General features: G+C 40.4%; 1 protein-coding gene across 1 annotated transcript; it reads right to left on the bottom strand.

Annotated features, from left to right (window-relative positions):
* Positions 1-3,074: 3,074 nt before the first annotated feature.
* gpr146 (G protein-coupled receptor 146) lies at positions 3,075-17,324 on the bottom strand. The gene is made up of 2 exons (XM_030058663.1): positions 17,055-17,324; positions 3,075-7,710 (listed from the first exon to the last, which is right to left on the bottom strand). The coding sequence occupies exon 2, from the start codon at positions 7,668-7,670 to the stop codon at positions 6,669-6,671; it is 1,002 nt and encodes a 333-aa protein (XP_029914523.1). The 5' UTR covers positions 7,671-7,710; positions 17,055-17,324; the 3' UTR covers positions 3,075-6,668.
* Positions 17,325-17,578: the final 254 nt, after the last annotated feature.

Below are 17,578 nucleotides of genomic sequence, written 5' to 3' on the forward strand. Positions count from 1 at the left end.
TATCCCCTGTACAAGTCATGTCCAAAGGTTTTGACATTTCTACCAACAAGATTTTCAGATGTTTTTATTGCTCTTAATGGAAGGTAGTCATTACTTCACCTGGCCATGTCTATTCTCCGTATCTCAGTACCTTCATGTCTCACCTCCCTCTTTGAATCACGCTCTACTGCTGTTGATTTGAACAATCTTTGTTCAAAGAAAGACGAGTGACAATTTGATCCACTTGCCTGGTACCTTTGTGTTACCAATCAATCTACAAGGCACTAGGGGTCTGATCACTCTATCCTTACAATAGGATTGAGGATTATAATCTACAGATGCCCTGGTGGTAAAATGCTCTGTGTCAGAGAGTCAGATAAATGCCTAAAATGCAAAATTTAAACCATCTTGCATTTCATTGCCCTTAGTCTGAAGAAATGACATTCCAGAGCCCAATTTGACCTGCATTAAGAAAAACAGCCGTGGTCTTGGTTTTGTGTCAAATCTGGTTGACAGCCAAATCAAACATTTTAAGCCACAAGCCCAAATGTTCTGACTACATAGGTGGTCTAATGTTTGCTGCTGCATGTAAGATTGAAGCTGACCCTCATACTTTTGGTCTGGCTGATACTCTGGAGGAGAAAAAAAAAACATTAAAAACAAATGTAGTGCATTAAAAAAAAAAAAAAAAAAAACTATGCTAGTCCAGCTTTACTCGACTCCCAGACAGTTGCTTGTACAATTAAAAGCTTTTCCTCTTAATGCAGCAGCAGGAAAACAATAATACTTGTAATTTGACATAGTTACTCTCATGCAGCACATAATTTTGCTCTTGTTTTTAATCTACATCAGAGGGCCTCTTGTATTAAAGCTGGAAGCATAAGCCTTGTGCACACAGTGAGAACAAAACAGCAAAAGTTACTCCAAGTAACTGTTTTTCATATACATTGTGCATTAGTATTGTATATTTGTCACAAGCTGATAGTTTTGCTGTCCTACAGGAGAAACAGAGACTTGTAGTCAAGGAATTAGAATGATCTACACACCAAGAAATTAAAGGATATTAAACATTTTTAGTCAGGAGAGGTTGGCTGGTAAAGATTGGTAGCAGTGTGAGTATTTATTGAACTTTTGGTTCTTAAACTAATGAGTTGAGATGCTGCTGAGCGAGCTCCCACCCTCCAATAAAATCACGTCATCGCCCAGTGGTGCACCGATCAAAGAGCTTTTTCAAAAAGTCGGTGCACTCCCTCAAGTATGTTGTGTCTACAGTGCGTAATGCATCCTCGTGTGGCCTCAGGCTGCACTGACCTCATCCACATCACCAGCTTACTACACTTTACTAAATGCCGAGTGACATCTACAAAAAGTTAGTATGTTTTACCAACCAGACTGACGGATGACACGCTGTCGCAGCTGATGCTTTCCGCTCCCTATGTTGTTTCCCTGAGCCGACAGAGTCAGGGCCCCTCCAACTGCAGCTCTCACAGGGGAACTGCAACCATGGCAACCATGTTCAATTCACTCCATTATCATATCATTTCCAGATGTAGTGCATATAATTCAGGACCTCCACCTCCAGCTGGGGCTGCGCTGTTTTGCTCTGCGTTTGGCTGCAAGGGTCTTAAAGCACTTTGTAAATACAAATGTTGTAGCGCAATACGAGCACAGGCCTGGCTGCTAGGAGTGAGCTGTATATCAACTAGAAAAGCCCTAGCTGACATCTGCTGCATCAGGAAATTACTCCCAGGCTTTTATTTTGAAGTGTGTTATTTCACCCTCTAAAGAAAATTCATTTCAAACTTTCTATGGGGATTTCATAATTTTCTTGTAGTTGACATTTTAAATATCTTATAGTAATTCTGAATGTTTTTCTTTTTTTTCCCTATAATTTTCCATTAATGTTACTGATTTTCTATTTTTTCTTTGGAAAATTTTCTTTTCTTTTTAAAATAAATTTTCTGGTAATTTAATTTAAAATTTTGATTATTTATTTATTTTATTTATTTTTTAATTTTTGTAATTTGTCCCATATTTTTTGACGAAACCAGGTAAGTTTGCTTAGGTGTTTAAAGTTTAAAGCACTGGCCTCCCTGTGCTGCTACCTCAGTTTGGTTAAGATTAAATTCTATCCTGTCTGAAATAATTACAAAATTGGATTGCAACTGTGGGTTGGGAGAAAAAAAAAAAGCCGGCCAACTTCGTGGTGGCATGATGTTCTGTCTATCACTTCATCATCTGAAGCCACAGGCTTCATGTTACCTCGCTTCACTGGAACTGCTTTTTCCAGCATGCACCTCCAGTCAGTCATGCAGGTCTCAGTGCACAGCGTTGTTATCACAAGTGTCAAGACAACATTGTTTTCATCGAGAATGGCAGCAGTATTGGACTGTGGACCCACAGGAGACAAAACAATACCCAGAATGCCTGGAATGCTGCTGTTTTGCCCAGTCGGAGTGGCGTGGTCGAGGGACAAGCCACAAGCAATGTGCTGTTCACATCGTGTGGGGAGGAGGAGGGCTGCTGTGGCATCCCGCACCCCTCCCACTGTCACTGGACCACTGTATCAGGCCCAGCATGAACTGGGTCACATGGGCTCGCAGCTTTGAAAACCTAGAATACAACATAGTCGTTGTTCATACTTGTGTGCAGTTGTGGATAAAACCAAAACTCAAAAAATTCATTCAGCCGAAGCCAAACTGAAAGGGAAAGTTCTGTATTTTTTTTTTTTTTTTTTTAAGAGCCTTATTCTCTTGATCGCAGCCCATGTTCCCCCACAAACCAAAGCTCCTCAAAAAGCAGGATTTCAAGACAAAATGTTTCTTGTGTCATTTTTGAGACTAAACTGAATGAGGGACTGAGTTCACATCATTACAAAATATTTGTGACTCAAAATACAAAATTAAAAGATGGTGATATCTGGGCACCCAGTTTTAACATACTACCAGAAAAAAAGAAGCTTGGCATACATTAATTATAATTCTTACACCAAAATACTACTGAGCATTATCTGACAACACTAGCAAAAGGCCAGCATTTTTATAAATATACCAGATTTCTACATAAGAAAAAAGAAGAGGCAAAGAAGTGGTATGTCCCATGTTAGTTTATTGTTTAATCAGTCTTTGACTCAGTTGACAGTAGAGAAGATTACTTATCTAAATATATCTCTCAGAAAATAATACTGTATTTTTGAAAGGGCTTGGTATCTTCCTGTAAATCTCTAACATACAATATATACACATTATTTTGTATTATACATATACACTTGTATACACAGTCACAAAAAGCATCACGTCTCAAAGTGGATTCATCTGAACTTGTGAGGTTTTCGCCGTTCATATAGCTAAGATGCATCTGAATACATTCCACCTTGGGTGAACTTGAGGGTGCTATGATATTACACTTGGTCCGTTTCAGCCGTTCTAGTGAACTTAGTGATTAGTCAGCTTGATTTTGCACTTGAGTGAGACTCCAGACAAATTCAGACTGCTCTGAAACAAGGCCATCTCAGATCTGTGTGAGACGCGGTCTGACTTTTCTTTGCTTTTGAGTCCACTTGGCAGCGTGCTTCATTTGCCAGCCATGCACTCCGAGTCCATTTGTGGGGGGATCACTAATTGGATTTGTGTGCTGATGAAAGGGAAGCAGAATCAACGGTCACTGTCTTGTAGCACGAATATGGCGTGATACATTTTGAGTGCTCAAAAGTGACACATCTTGAGACAAAGAAAGCATCTCTGGTGAAGATGAACTACGAGCTCCAATGCAGATCGAATTAGCAAGTGCTTAAAAGGCGAGGAAGTGGAAACAGTCCAGGATTAACGTGTGATGAGTCTGATCAGAGTCAAACATGGACATGTCAGCTTCAGCCTTATAGTGACATCATTGTAATTTTCATGAGATCAAGAAAAAAATGTTATCCATAATTATCCTAAAGGGGCTGATTTATAAGGAAAGTAGACTTGAAATGAATTGGGTTCACTTTACGGTACCTTTACATATGACCATATGTGAAAGCATCCCAACGTTAGGATGATCAGATAAGGATTCTTCAACCAGTGCACTTGTCTTTATAAATAAACTCTTTGATGATGATTTGATACCTATGTAATTTTGGAGCCTAGAAAAATGCCTTTAATGAACTGATAAGTGTAAATAAATATAATCTTGCATGAAAGTGGTAGTCAAGGGAAAGGCTGTTTTAAACTCTCAAATTTAGTACAAACAATACCCTCATGTTTGAGAGGGATGAATCTCTATTAATCTTGTTAATATAGTGGTAGATTATGATGGCTCAGTAATAGAGATGCAATGATGACTGAAAAGTTTTCCTTATTGCCACACTGCAATGTCTTAGTTGATACACTTTATATACCATATGCATGTAGGGGACAACACAATCAGGTGAACACAAATACCGCTTTTAAATCTTTTTAACATTTCCACGAATATGAGGCATTTAGATTTTATCTGGACCAAGCTTAAATGCATAAAGATTTGGGTTATTTCAATCAAAAAATATTTTGGGGTTGATTCAAACACTTGTGGAAAATATCTTGCCAGAACAGAAAACTGGGACGAAGCACTCAATAATTTTCATTACTACTCAAAATGCAGTGTGGGGAGTTTTGCATAGATTAAATAAAGGTCAGAAAATTAACACAAAATGGCTGCTGGCTGACAGTAAATAGTGCACAATGTAACAATTACAGGCTGAAAATGAACACTGGCTCAGTAAATGTTGACCCAAATTACTTCCAGCAGACTGACAAAGGCTTTCATTCAAATCACTTATCATTTGACCATATCCTACTGTGCCTTCCAATCCCAAAACAACAGTACGTATTGTGACTTTGATCTGAGTTTAAATAATGATTAACTGTGTAATGACACACTGGATTGTTCTTTGATGGTTTTGTGAACTTCCAAATTAACGAAAATTTCTCATTGAGCAGCAAATGTCTACTGTAAACACACAAAGTTGGCGCTACACAGTACTTTCCATTGCATGGTCTACATATACACATAATGAGGTGGGGTTACACAGGCAAACTTTAAATGATGGATGCACTTTCATGCCCTATTCGTAGACTATTAACAAAAAATGTCTAGTTAATGTTTTAGAAGGATAAAGCATTTATTTATTATTCACTTGAATGTAACTGTGAGGAGATCTGACAAGACTGCCAAAGCTAGCGTTTTTTCATATAAATATGATATATCTGGCAACCTATTTATCATTGTGAGTAGGATATGACAATGTACCCACCCTCCATTTCTTTTTAAATGAGAGCCCTGCCTTGCTGGATAAATCTATTCACATGGTGATTAAAAAACTGGCCCATTTATTCAAGAAAAAATATGTTGTATCATTATGTGATGATGCAAAAACAGACTGTGTTTTTTGATTTTTTTTTTTTCATAATAAGGGTGGATCATTATCAGGATGTTTCATTAATTTTTCACGAATACTCTCTTTTGAAATGACAGGGAAGCAAGCAAAGCAGCTTCGCAAATAACGTGCACATTTCCTTTATGCCTCTGAGCAGCACTGAAGTTCAAATTACGCTTCTGTGTCAAACACTATGTTTGCAGGTGCTTGGCAGGCAGGTCTTTCATATTTCTGTGAAGGTTTTTGATAGTTTCCCTGGAGAGGAACAGTGAGGCTGCATACTTCCAGGAGACAAAACCTCACAGCCATGAGTGCTCATATAATTTTGGGAATGTACGCGGCAACTCCTCAGGGCCCTCTCTGTGACCCCGTGTGCACTTCACTGACCCACTGCAAGGCTCTGCATGCATATTTCCCCCAGAAGCATAAATATAGCTTAACAAATCACATACTTGGCCGAAGCAACTGCTCTCAACACAAAGTAATTAGGTGATTTTAAATGTTTATGGTTGACAGATTATGTGATTTCATCAGAGATCACAACAAGAGGTAAGCTGGTTATGTCTGAACCCTGAATACACGCTTCTTAGCAGTTAATATAATTCTGCAAGATTTCAAAGTGGTGTGAAAATAATATATACAACTTTTTTGTAACTATATGATCTGTGGAGCTAAACGAATGCAAAATATGCATCTGAGTAAATCTAAATATTGAATATCAGAGTCTGGGTGAGTGAAATTAGAAGTGTGACAATATAAACCCGCTACATTCCATGTCCTACTTCTAGCTACAAGGTTGTGCTGGCATGAAGAATGAAAATATCCTTTGAAACCAATGAACCATTTTTCATGATGGACTACAGTAACCGGCCATTAATATTGTCCCCTCCTCTAAAGTGTACATAATCCTGATGTTCATTTTGATGATGAGGGATCACTCTGCACACATTTAATTAAAGGGTGGGGATTCAGCTCTAAAATGAAAAAAAGGGAAAAATTCTCTTCTCAGTCTAGCGATCAAGTGTCTTAGTGGAGAGCTTCACTCAGTGACAAATAATAAGAACAGCACTTAGTGGTTTATGCTTGGTGTGTCCTCTCACTGCAGAACTGGATAAATCAGATCAAGTTCTGTGAGGTGACAGGAAATTCCACAGTTAGCTATGTAGCTCTTAACACAGTCCAGAGCAGCGAGGGAGCCCAGCTAGATACTGGCTCTGAAGGGTTGAGATAAGTGCCGCCTAGGCCAGGAGGTGGGGAGGGGGGAGGGGTGCTAGTGGTCTCCCAGGGGTTGATCTCACGTCACCACTTGCTGCACTGTTGAGCGTTCGTGGGGGCAGGACTGGTCGCTGCAGTGCAGCCTCCTGAGCAGCCGCTGAAGCTTGTGGGAGAAGTTCTTGTTCATCTGCCTGTACATAAGAGGCATCGCAAAACTGCTGGAGAAGGCCAGCAGCTCAGACACGCATCTCAAGAAATAGTAGGTAGTGTAGTGATGTCTGTTGCTATGGTTCCCTGGTGCTCCCGCTATAGTGTGTACCAACAGAGTCATGTAGTATGGTGTCCACAGTACAAACTGCACACACACAGAAGCTAGCAGCAGCCGGTGGATAGAAGGGTCCAGGCGAGCTGAGTCCTGGTCCAGAGGTGTGGACTCCTTCCTAATGCGCAAGATGAGCACAAAAGCGTATAGGACAGCCACTGCTGGAACCACGTAGCCAATGAACATCATGATCGCGTCTGCTGCCTCCTTGTTCTGCATTTTGGAGCACTCGATTATCTTAGTGGAGACATGGTTGCACACGTAGAAGAGCAGTGAAGAGAAGCTGGTGAGCACAGCCCCACCCCAGATGAACCCACACACATGCTTTGTGTTATACACACTGGACATGTACGTGCGGGGCAGCGCCCGCTCTATGTAATAGTCCAGACTAAGCAACGTGGTGGAATACATTATGACGAGGGAGGAGATGTTGAAGAGGATGAGCAAGGTGATGTAGATCTCATTGTTGTACTCCCACACGGGCCAGCGAGTGAAGCTGGGGCCCAGCAACTCTACAGGAGCCACCAGGTTGAGCACAAGGCCAGCAATGGCCATGTTGACAAAATAGACATCCGGCATGGTCATGGACACCTTGTTGGAGAGGTTGACGACAACCAGAAGTGCATTGTAGCACAACCCCACGGGGAAGCACACCAAGAGGTAGATGAGGGAGAAGACTGACAGGATGAGGCCAAAGTCCTGGCAGAGCCGGTAGTCCACACTGGCGTCCGTCTCATTGTAAACCATGCAGCTCCACATCGCTAGGCTCCAACACAGCTCAGGGCTCTCAGTGGGTCAGCTGCAGGCAGAGAAAGTGGGAGAAAGGAGTTAGTGGTAACACTTACCTGTGGTGGATCAAACAGCCATGTTGATTAAGAAACTGCAAACTTACAAAGTGCAAATTCACTATTAATAATGAGTAGGGATGTACCAATATGAACTAAAATGGAGTATTGATATCACAGAGTTTACCCTAGATATACCCTAATGTAGATAACAAAAACTCAGGGGAACATCTCAGAAAATGATTTTCACAATTTTTGTCACACAAAAACCTGTAAATCTCAAATAAATAAAACAGAGGAATGGTACATCATTATTTTGTCCAGAGACCAACAAACTAATGGTCCAAACTTACACACCTCAGACATCGACTGGATCAGTGCCTGGTATCAGTTAATACTTTTAGGTTTTGTACTCAGTCTTGGCATTGAAAAATTGGTATTGGTGCATCCCTGATAATTCAACACTTTATTGGTCCCTGTGGGGAAATTCTCTTTATGCTAAGCCACTCCACGGGAGGTCAGAGAGCAGGGTCAGCTAAAGAGCAGCACCCCTGCAGTGAGTGGGCAGTCTCTGTCTTGCTCAAAGACACTTCAGCAGGCTGAATGCTTGCCGACATGGAGCTTAAACCTGTGTCCTTCAGTTGAAAGATGGTCTCTCTAACCACTAGGTCATGCTGGATCTAACATCTTCTGTCTGCTGCGGTCATTCAGCTTTGTGAAAATAACAAAACAACTCTCAACATTGTTGTTTCCTCCATGAACCAAATTAGAATTTCATCTCAGTTATGGGTTTCTGGCATTTTTGTGGTTCAGGGCTGGTTCTGCTAGCCAGCAGAGCAAGCAAGGCCTCGGCACACAAACACATCAGACACGGCAGGGCTATTATGCCTGGGGTAACACTATTAATTTCACTTCACTGCATCTGACTGGCTGAATAAGAATGCCTCACAATATGTTTCATTTGCTAGCTTGGCCTCAAAAAACACTCTTTCTCCACTTTCAGAGCCACACTAGCCAGCGCAATTGAGGCCCTTGTTCTTGTGGGAGAATACAAAACTGCATTTGTCTGACGCCCCAGCTAACTTCTCTCTCTCTCTCACTCTCTCTCTCTTTCTCTCTTTCTGTCATAGTCACATGCAGGGGCACTGCTGCCTGGGGAGTGCTGTCCTTGCGCTTTTCACGTGGTCAAGCAGCCAGATAAAGAAGCCCTCCTTTGCTAGTCTGACTTTACAGACTAGCTGTGCCTCTGCTGCCCTCACCAAACTGCTCAGGTTAGTATTTCTCAAAGAGGGTTCGGAGGCGGGTACATGGTGATGGGAAGATTTATAGAGAGTGAAATGTGATGCAGGCTCGGGCGGAGGGTCAGGGAGGACCGAGCTGTGAGGTTGGAGTTCAGGCCAAGGTCAAAGAGAACAACCATGCACATGCAGGTAAAGGTCTTGGCAGGCAATCAAGCCCAATGGGGCTGCTAGCTGTCTTAACACTTACATAACACACCTCTAATATGCAGCACACCAACTGAGACTGGATTTGTTTTAAAAATTATTCAAATGAATGTAGTGAAGAAAAAGTGACAAGATAAGCACATTGAACGCTTTCAGTGAATAATAATGATCATGATGAAAAATGGTACTAGTTTGTCTCATCAGAGATCATTTGGCCATTGTAAGATTCCACAATGTTTGGGATTGCTCTTCAACTTACTGATTAAAAAAAAAAAAAAAAAAAAAAAAAAAAAAAGCAAATTTAAAATAGAAAACCAAATAATAACAGAATTTTACAAAGGCATTTCCTCAGAAAAATGTTTTGGAGTACACAATGCAGGCTGATAGTTTTGTTTGCAGGAAGATGAGTAACGATACCAGAGGAACATTCTTCCATTCACTTACGTAACACCACTACAGAGGAACTGTTTTGGCCTGAAGCCTTACACACACACTCACACACATACACACACACACACACACACACAGGCTGAATCCCTCCTCTATGCCTCTCCAATTGGCTATGAGACTATGGTGGAGGCTGGAGCGTAGAGTTTGGCTGGAGTGGGATCAGGAGGAGGAGAGTCAAGAGTTACACTTAACAAAAAAGACCCAGCAGCTCTCCTTTCACTAAGACAGGAGCAGTGAACTGGCCATCTGTAAACATGGCTGAACTCCAACCAGCTAGGTGACTCATTTACTCAGAAACTTGACGAGAGCTCAAGATCTTTTCCTGTAGATTATGAGCTGTTTCCTGTAGATTATGAGTTTCTCTGAATGGGTTCTAGATCTAATCTACTGAGCAGAAAGGCAATACTTTGATGTTTTGATGATACGGTTATATTGAGACGGGAAAAAGATAGTTTTGCAGTTTTACAAATGTTTTGCATTTTAATATTATACTTATAATTACAGTACTAAGTATGGAAATAACTGTTACTGGATTTTATACTTCTGGTCCTGCAGAAAAAAAATTCCTGTACCTCATGAACTTTACTGATAACACATTTAAATAGTGGAAAAAGTTTGTAGTTTTAACACAGTGATTGCCTTTGGATTAGACAGAAAAATAAGAAGACTTTTACACTTAGCCTATTTACAATGGGAACAATTGTCTTAATGTAGATGCAGAAACCAAACAACTTCTCATAGGCCTAACTCACCAAACGCCCTGCGACACGAAGACAAACTTGAGGAGAGTAAATTCTGTAATACTTTACATTGGACTTTATTATGGTTGTTTTGTCACGCTTTATAAAATGCAAAGTGATGCATGTAAATCAGTGAAAAGTTCTACATTACTTCTTATTGCTTTATATGCCACTAATTGTATGTACCAAGTACATTTTTCTTGACCAATTCTGATTTTTCTTTAAGCCTGACCTGCTGATAATGATCCCGGCCAATTCTGATTTTCTTCAGTTTAACATATGTAAATGACAGTTTACACTAAAAGGTTTTCAAAATTTCCCTTCAAACAACTTAGATAGAGCTTAAACACACCATCATGCAACTCAATGCAACCTAGGGGTGTGCAGTATTGATAAAAAATACTATCTCAATATTTTTGGGGATTTTGCCAGTGACAATAATTGATGATGTTTTACATCCCTCAAAAATGTGTTTGTAAAAGTCTTGTATTGTACTAGCTTTCTCTTGTTAATAGTATATTAGATGCTGTTAAAATTATCAAAACCGTTGTTGTGGCAGAATATGAAACCCTCTGCAGTTTACACTCCACAGCTTGAGAACATGAATCATACAATTTAGGCAAAGGTGTATGACTGAAATATTTCCAGATAGGCAGGGTGTTCAAATTAGTCAAAATATGTTTGAAACCATCTTTCTCGGTTGCTTGAATTGGTACCATATCCTCTGCAATGTAATTGGTGACAGTGTTTATTATTTCTTGCCATCTGTTGCCCTTCTTGTCATAAGGCACTCTTTTGCAGAATGACTGGGTTTTTGTTTTGCTGGTGCCTTCGCTGGTAGGTCACGGTCAACTGCTGACTACTGAAGCTTTTCGTAGTCTTCACATTCTGTGCGGGGGTTAATTCACAGACGGAAACAACTTAGCTATAGAGCTGTTTTTAATGGCAAACGCTTTCCAGACAGATTGGTGTCTTTTGAGCAACATGTGTCTTTTCAAAGCCAAACCACCTCCATGCGAATGAGGATGATCCACGCCTAGCAGTTAAATCTAACAAGGTCGATTCCTCGGCTGGTAGTGTTTGTGTTTTGTCTCCGGGCGCTGTTTGTTCACTCATTTTTAAATTCTTCTAGCTTGTTGTGATACGTGAGGACTGCATGTGATCTCAATGTGCATGTGCAGTAATCTGCCCAACTTGGCTTGATCATATGCAGTGAATGTGTGTGGACTCTCAAGGCGTGTTTAATTTCTGCAAAATGAGAGCCATACTCGAGCTTGTCATTTTGCACATCGTTAAAACAATAAGTAAGATAATATCATAAATGATATCGCACAACCCTAACGCAACCTATAACGATAATGATGAGCCGACAGCAGCAAAGTGAGACCAGGGCCTCTGGTCCAGTTTGGAGCCAGTTATGATCCTAATCCCTGTTCTGTCCTGACTCGTAGGCTGACTTGGGTAAGATTCAGTTCTCCTGTGTTGCTGGTTGGTCTGTGTCATCTGCAATGGTGCCAGCGTTTACTCTCTCTAAATAGCGCAACGTGTTTGGCTCTCCTTGCTGGGGAAATGGTCAGCACTGTGAGAACATTTCATAATCATTATACTTCTCACAGATCCTGCACCTCAGTTGGGGTACAGCCAGTGATTAACAGCCAGTGATTAACAGTAACAGCAAGAGAAGAGATGCTCAGTTGTCGTCACTGCCCGGTAATGGAAAACATTGGTTGTAGCCATTGGTTGTGCAGTCAATCTAATATGTAATTTTCTGGTGCCTGACATCAGCACGGCATAAAATCATCCATTTTCGATCTCGGTCCAATTGACCAGTGCACCCCTACCGCTAACTGATGACTATTTAATCCATTACAAGTTTTACACTTCAGTAAAAAACTTTCCTCCAAATTAAACATGTTTTGACTTTTAATACCCTTTCATGATCGTGCAAGAGTGGATGATGATCTGAAAGATGCTGAGTGTGTTTGACCCTTTGGCGGCCACTTTTCATCAAGAGGTTTTGCAAATTTAATGTTGGTTTTCTTCAACAACCTCAGGTTATTTCTGTGGTATCCAAAGTGCTCCCATACTGCTAATTAAAGCTGTTCTTGGGTGTATATAAAGCTGGGATAGTGTCTTCTCTGTTAGCAAATGTAGCCTTGACAAAAACCCAGTGATTCACTCTAGATAGATAACGTGGCTTCTAAAATAAATATGGTAAGAAAACTGGTATTTTAAAGTATGATTAACACTGAAATCAATAAATCGCTGCATCCTCCCACAACCCACCCCCTGTGTCTGTTGCACTGATGCATGGCTCTTGCAATATTTGTTCGTTTGTTTGACAGCCTACTTGATGGTCAGGCTCACAGCAAACTACATCAACAGTTACTTGGGAAAACCAGGGAGGGAGTGTTTGGAAAACCAATCAATGTTGGTATTTATTCACACACACACAAAAAAAGTATAAAATTATATGTTTTACTTATCAATAATCCACCAGTTATTGATTTATCAATAATTCTTGATAAGTGGTCTCAGCCCGAGTTAACTAGCTGTTTCCATCAACTGCAAATGCAGATAAAAATTTCATATAATCATTCAAAACTCTGTGAAGAATTGTATTTGTCAGTGCAAGTGGTTCTCCACTGCTGTGAAACAGAAACCACTGGCACTGTTTACAAGGATGGGGATTCACATATTACGCAAGAAGAATTACAGCTAAAATGACTAGACCACTTCAAAAATGCTACTGAAACACATCCTCCCTACAGAGATGTGGTGGAACCAACTAATTCAAGAACTAATAAGGAAGAGGAATTAGCAACTGTTTCCTGACTTAATTTACAAGAAGTACTGGTCAATTCAATTCAATTCAATTTTATTTATTTATATAGCCCAGAATCACAAATTACAAATTTGTCGCAAAGGGCTTTACAGGAAATACAACATCCTCACACACACTGGTCAGAAGAGCAGTAGTATTACTGTGACAAATAAAAATGAATGACAAATGACAAATAAAATACAGATGAAATACTACCTATGTGGAATTTCTTGACTGTAAGCTGGAGTAATTATGAACCCTGCAAAGTAAGAACCTGGGATTTCCAACCCAGATTCACTCAATTTTGTCCAAAGACAGACCATGTAGACCAGGGAAATTTGATGTTAAAAAAAACTGTGTAGTTCAATGACAAATGCCTTTCTGGAAAAGCTGAGTAGTGAAGTAAAAGTAACATCATGATTAATCTGACTTCTCTCCAGCTTGCCAAACCAACAGAAGTAAGGCTGCCACACTATGTAGTAGTGACACGTTTAGACTGAAGGTGTTATACACAACAGGTTTGTCTTTATGAGGACAGAGAGATGCCATTTGCTGCCAAGTTAGGGGCAGTTTGTCTCCCTCTTCTATATTTTCCTCAGACGACTGCAGAGACAGAAAACACATTCAGCCGCGACTTTAGATATATACTTTAGATGTATATTTTACATTTCACTTGTGTACAATCATTGCTCACTCAAAACTCATTGCACCAGTCTGCACCGAGCCATTGTAGGCAACATCTACTTTGTCGTCATGACAATGTTTGCACTATAGCTCTGCCAATTTTGACATCTGTAGGTTTTCCATCAAACTGAAGGAAAAAAAAGTGGGCTAGGTGAAAGAAAATGTCTATTCCTGCTTTGGAGTCACTGCAAGCTATGAGTTAAGCGCATTTCAATTCAAGGCAATGAGGTAAGTGCATTTCATTTTCTGTTCTTCAAGGCAGTGGAGGAAACTAAAGTTGTTAGAACAGATGGAATATCAGCGCTAGCCTGAAATGATGAGTAAAACGACTGGTACCATATTTTAGGAATAGTGTATGTGGGACACCTGAGACACAATTTACTGTTGTGGTACATTTATGTATTTTTCTCAACAATGTTCTTTCAGGACAATGACGACTGTCATTAATTTTTGAGTAAAAAATGTGGTGCACACAATTTGGGACAAGCTTGGTAAGATTAAAATCCTAAAGATGGTGCTCTTTACTCTGATTATATGTACAATCAGTTTTAATAAGCCTAAGTGTAACAGAACCCATACTCACAAGAAAGATTACTACTACATGTATTAGGCCTATGTATTTTATGCAACATTTGTAAACATGTTTACCATCTAAATTCTACTTGTTAGCTTTGCATCAGTTCCATATTTCAGACAGACTGTGAGATGTGTTTACGTCTTCTTGATGAAAGACAAACATTGATTAGCTCTTCCCAAACACGACTATGACTGTGGCATTAGACCTGGTTAAGCCTCCATCTGAACTTTTGACTGTATCCCATGTCTACAGCGGTTAAGTTAAATATTCCCAGAGGGGAAGGGGGGTCCTTCTCCAGCACATCTCAGCCTCCCAGATATGATGTGAGAGAGCGACACCCACATGCTTGACATCTCTACGTTTTGAAGCCAGATCTTGGGGGCTGATGGGAATAGTGTGACATACTGGGCCCACACCCCTCATATATCCTTACTGGAATTTACAGGCCCTTCTCAGAATGTACTGAGTGATGTCACATGATTCTCTGCTCACGTCTGCAGCAGTGCATAGTGGAGCAGCAACAGCAACACCGTGGAAAGGAAATAAGGTGACAGGACACAGGATTTCCACTGTTGTGAATGTGCATGAGTTAGTATTTAACTGTAACACACATTAAACTTTAACCTCACATTAAAAAAAAAAAAAAACATATTTTACAGTTATTATTCTCACTGTCCACAAGCAGAACCATGAAAAGAATTTTGATAATTTAATGACTCATTCCAAAACTCTCTTCATCTCCTCTGGTCCTTGCAATATTCTTAAATATCTATAATTATAGAAGAGCCCATTAACTGAGTCTACTAATGAGAGATTTAGTTCATGTGTTTACTGATGATGCATGTTTTGTAATTATAAATTAAAATTACAACATTCTGATCAGCAGATTAAATACTTCGATTATAAATAAATAATTGTGTAAATGTTTTACATAATTCAAAAGTTTCTCCTTCAAAATATGATGAGTCCAGAAGGAGCTGAGTCATACAGGTGGGTGGGATTCAAGGGAGGGATAATACATTATTAAATTAACTCTCGCCAATTACTGTTTCTGAGACTTCCTGCATGAGCAGATCAATGATTTACCTACCAACCACTCTGTTAAAAGGTGAGGGAAAAAATCTTACTGAGTGGCCAAAGATGTGACTGAGTAACCACAGGAATACAATGTTGCAGATTTAATGCAGCACTTGGAGGCGCATGGTTTTACCGTACATTACGGTAAAACCATGCTTTAGTGTGAAACTTTGGGCAAACAGGGGTCACGGTCAGTCTCAGCAGCTTCCTTAGCTTCCTGATGACAAACTGTTGAACGGTACAGGCAAGAACAAAAGTCACAGTTCAATGGTCAGCACAAAGCAGGCTTACTGCCATTAAGCCATGGCACACACGCCCATGTCCCCTTCGGTCACATGGAAGAAGCTGACAACAACAAGTGCAAAGCCTAAACCTCAAGAACCATTTCATTTGAGGGAACTCTTAGAAGCAGAACAACTCTGTCAAACAGGAGCATTAACACAACAGCTGATGTCAAATTGGTCAGGTGGAAGTGCAGGCCTTCACGTACTATCAGTTGCTTGGTACCACTCCAACTAGTACGGCTGTTCATCATTACTATTGGCAATGAACTCACCAGGCAATAACAAGTGGAGCATACAAAATAACCAAAGGAAACTGATTCTGTGTGACAAAAGCTGATCTGTATTATGTCAAGAAGATGTCAAGATGTCAAGTGTTAAAGCCACTGGAAAAACAGTAAAAAAAAAAAAAAACAAAAACAACAATAAACAAAAATAGCAGCTTCTAATGCAATGTTTCTAAGTCTCAAATTGGTAAAAATGCTTAAAGCAGTTTGAACAGTGGATCCTATGACTTGTAGGATATCATAATGTGATAGAATACACTTTAATTGCTAAGTGGTAGCCACAGAATTGAGAACAAAACTGTTATTTTAGCAAACAAGGCACTCCTCTGTATTCATCTTTTAGTCTGATTCTTTTATAGACGGCCATTGATTAGATAAAAAAAAAAAAAAAGGCTGACTATGAATTTGCAGTAGGTTTCACTGGACAATGTTTTGTCAACATGACAAAATAAGCCACTATTCATGAAAAAGGACAGGCTCACACTACTTAAAGACTGCTGTACATTTCCTATTGCGATATGCATTAGCTGTTTGCCCTCACTGCCTCTCATTTGATGCATCACTATTCCCTGCAACATGATGCGACAACTTGACGGAGCTGAGACCTTAAAAAAAAAAAAAAAAAGAAAAGAAAAGAAAAGAAAAGAAAAAATCAGGTGTTGTTTTCCTAAATGTAAACACACCGCCTCCAGCATGGGGCAACTAAAACTGAGCATGGGTAGCCTGAGTGAAGAGGCTAGCTTATCGTGATATTTCTGATATCGCTGCAGAAACAGCCTCTGCATCGGACTTGTGGTGCACACATCAAAGCAAGGCTAGCTGTCACAGGTTTACCATATTTACTAGTTTCTACGACTAATGTTGGCAAGTTACTCTCGCAGCCAGGCGTAATAAAACGAAGCAAATATACTTCTCCCGACATCCAGGTGAGAATACAGTGAAAGGTATCGACAGCAGTAAAGGCAGATAATGAGAAAAAGGAGGAAAACTCACCAGAAAAGTATAGATTTGGCACAGTGACAAACCTACGGAGGCATTGGGTTTTGATGTAGCATTTCCACTGGCATTTCTTCTCCGTCGTTGCATTTGTTTAACTAACTCGGGTCTTGAAACACACGCCGCGGCTTTCCTTTTCCTCATAAATGATGTTGGAGGCTGAAAATCAGTTGACGCCCGCTAAGTTAAGACGGGCTTCATGTGTGAACTTTTCGGACGAGGCTTGTTCTGAAAAGGGGACGGCCGTTGGAGACTTACTACGGCTCGAGCGCTCCCGAGCCCCTACACTGTGTACACACGTGACCCTCCCCCACCGTCTGCACTGTGTTGCAGCCCAGCAGGCCCGAGCGACCGTCCTGCGCTCTCATTGGACCAGGAGCCAGGGGGTGGGGCGTGGGGCAGACTGGGGGTACTCTGGGTAACACACACAAACACACACACCACACTTATACACATATTTACACACACATACACACACACATGCAGCAATATAATACAAAAAGTCTCCCTCAACAACAGCT

Source organism: Myripristis murdjan, chromosome 8, assembly GCF_902150065.1.
Source record: "Myripristis murdjan chromosome 8, fMyrMur1.1, whole genome shotgun sequence".
In the NCBI taxonomy this organism is placed as follows: domain Eukaryota; kingdom Metazoa; phylum Chordata; class Actinopteri; order Holocentriformes; family Holocentridae; genus Myripristis; species Myripristis murdjan.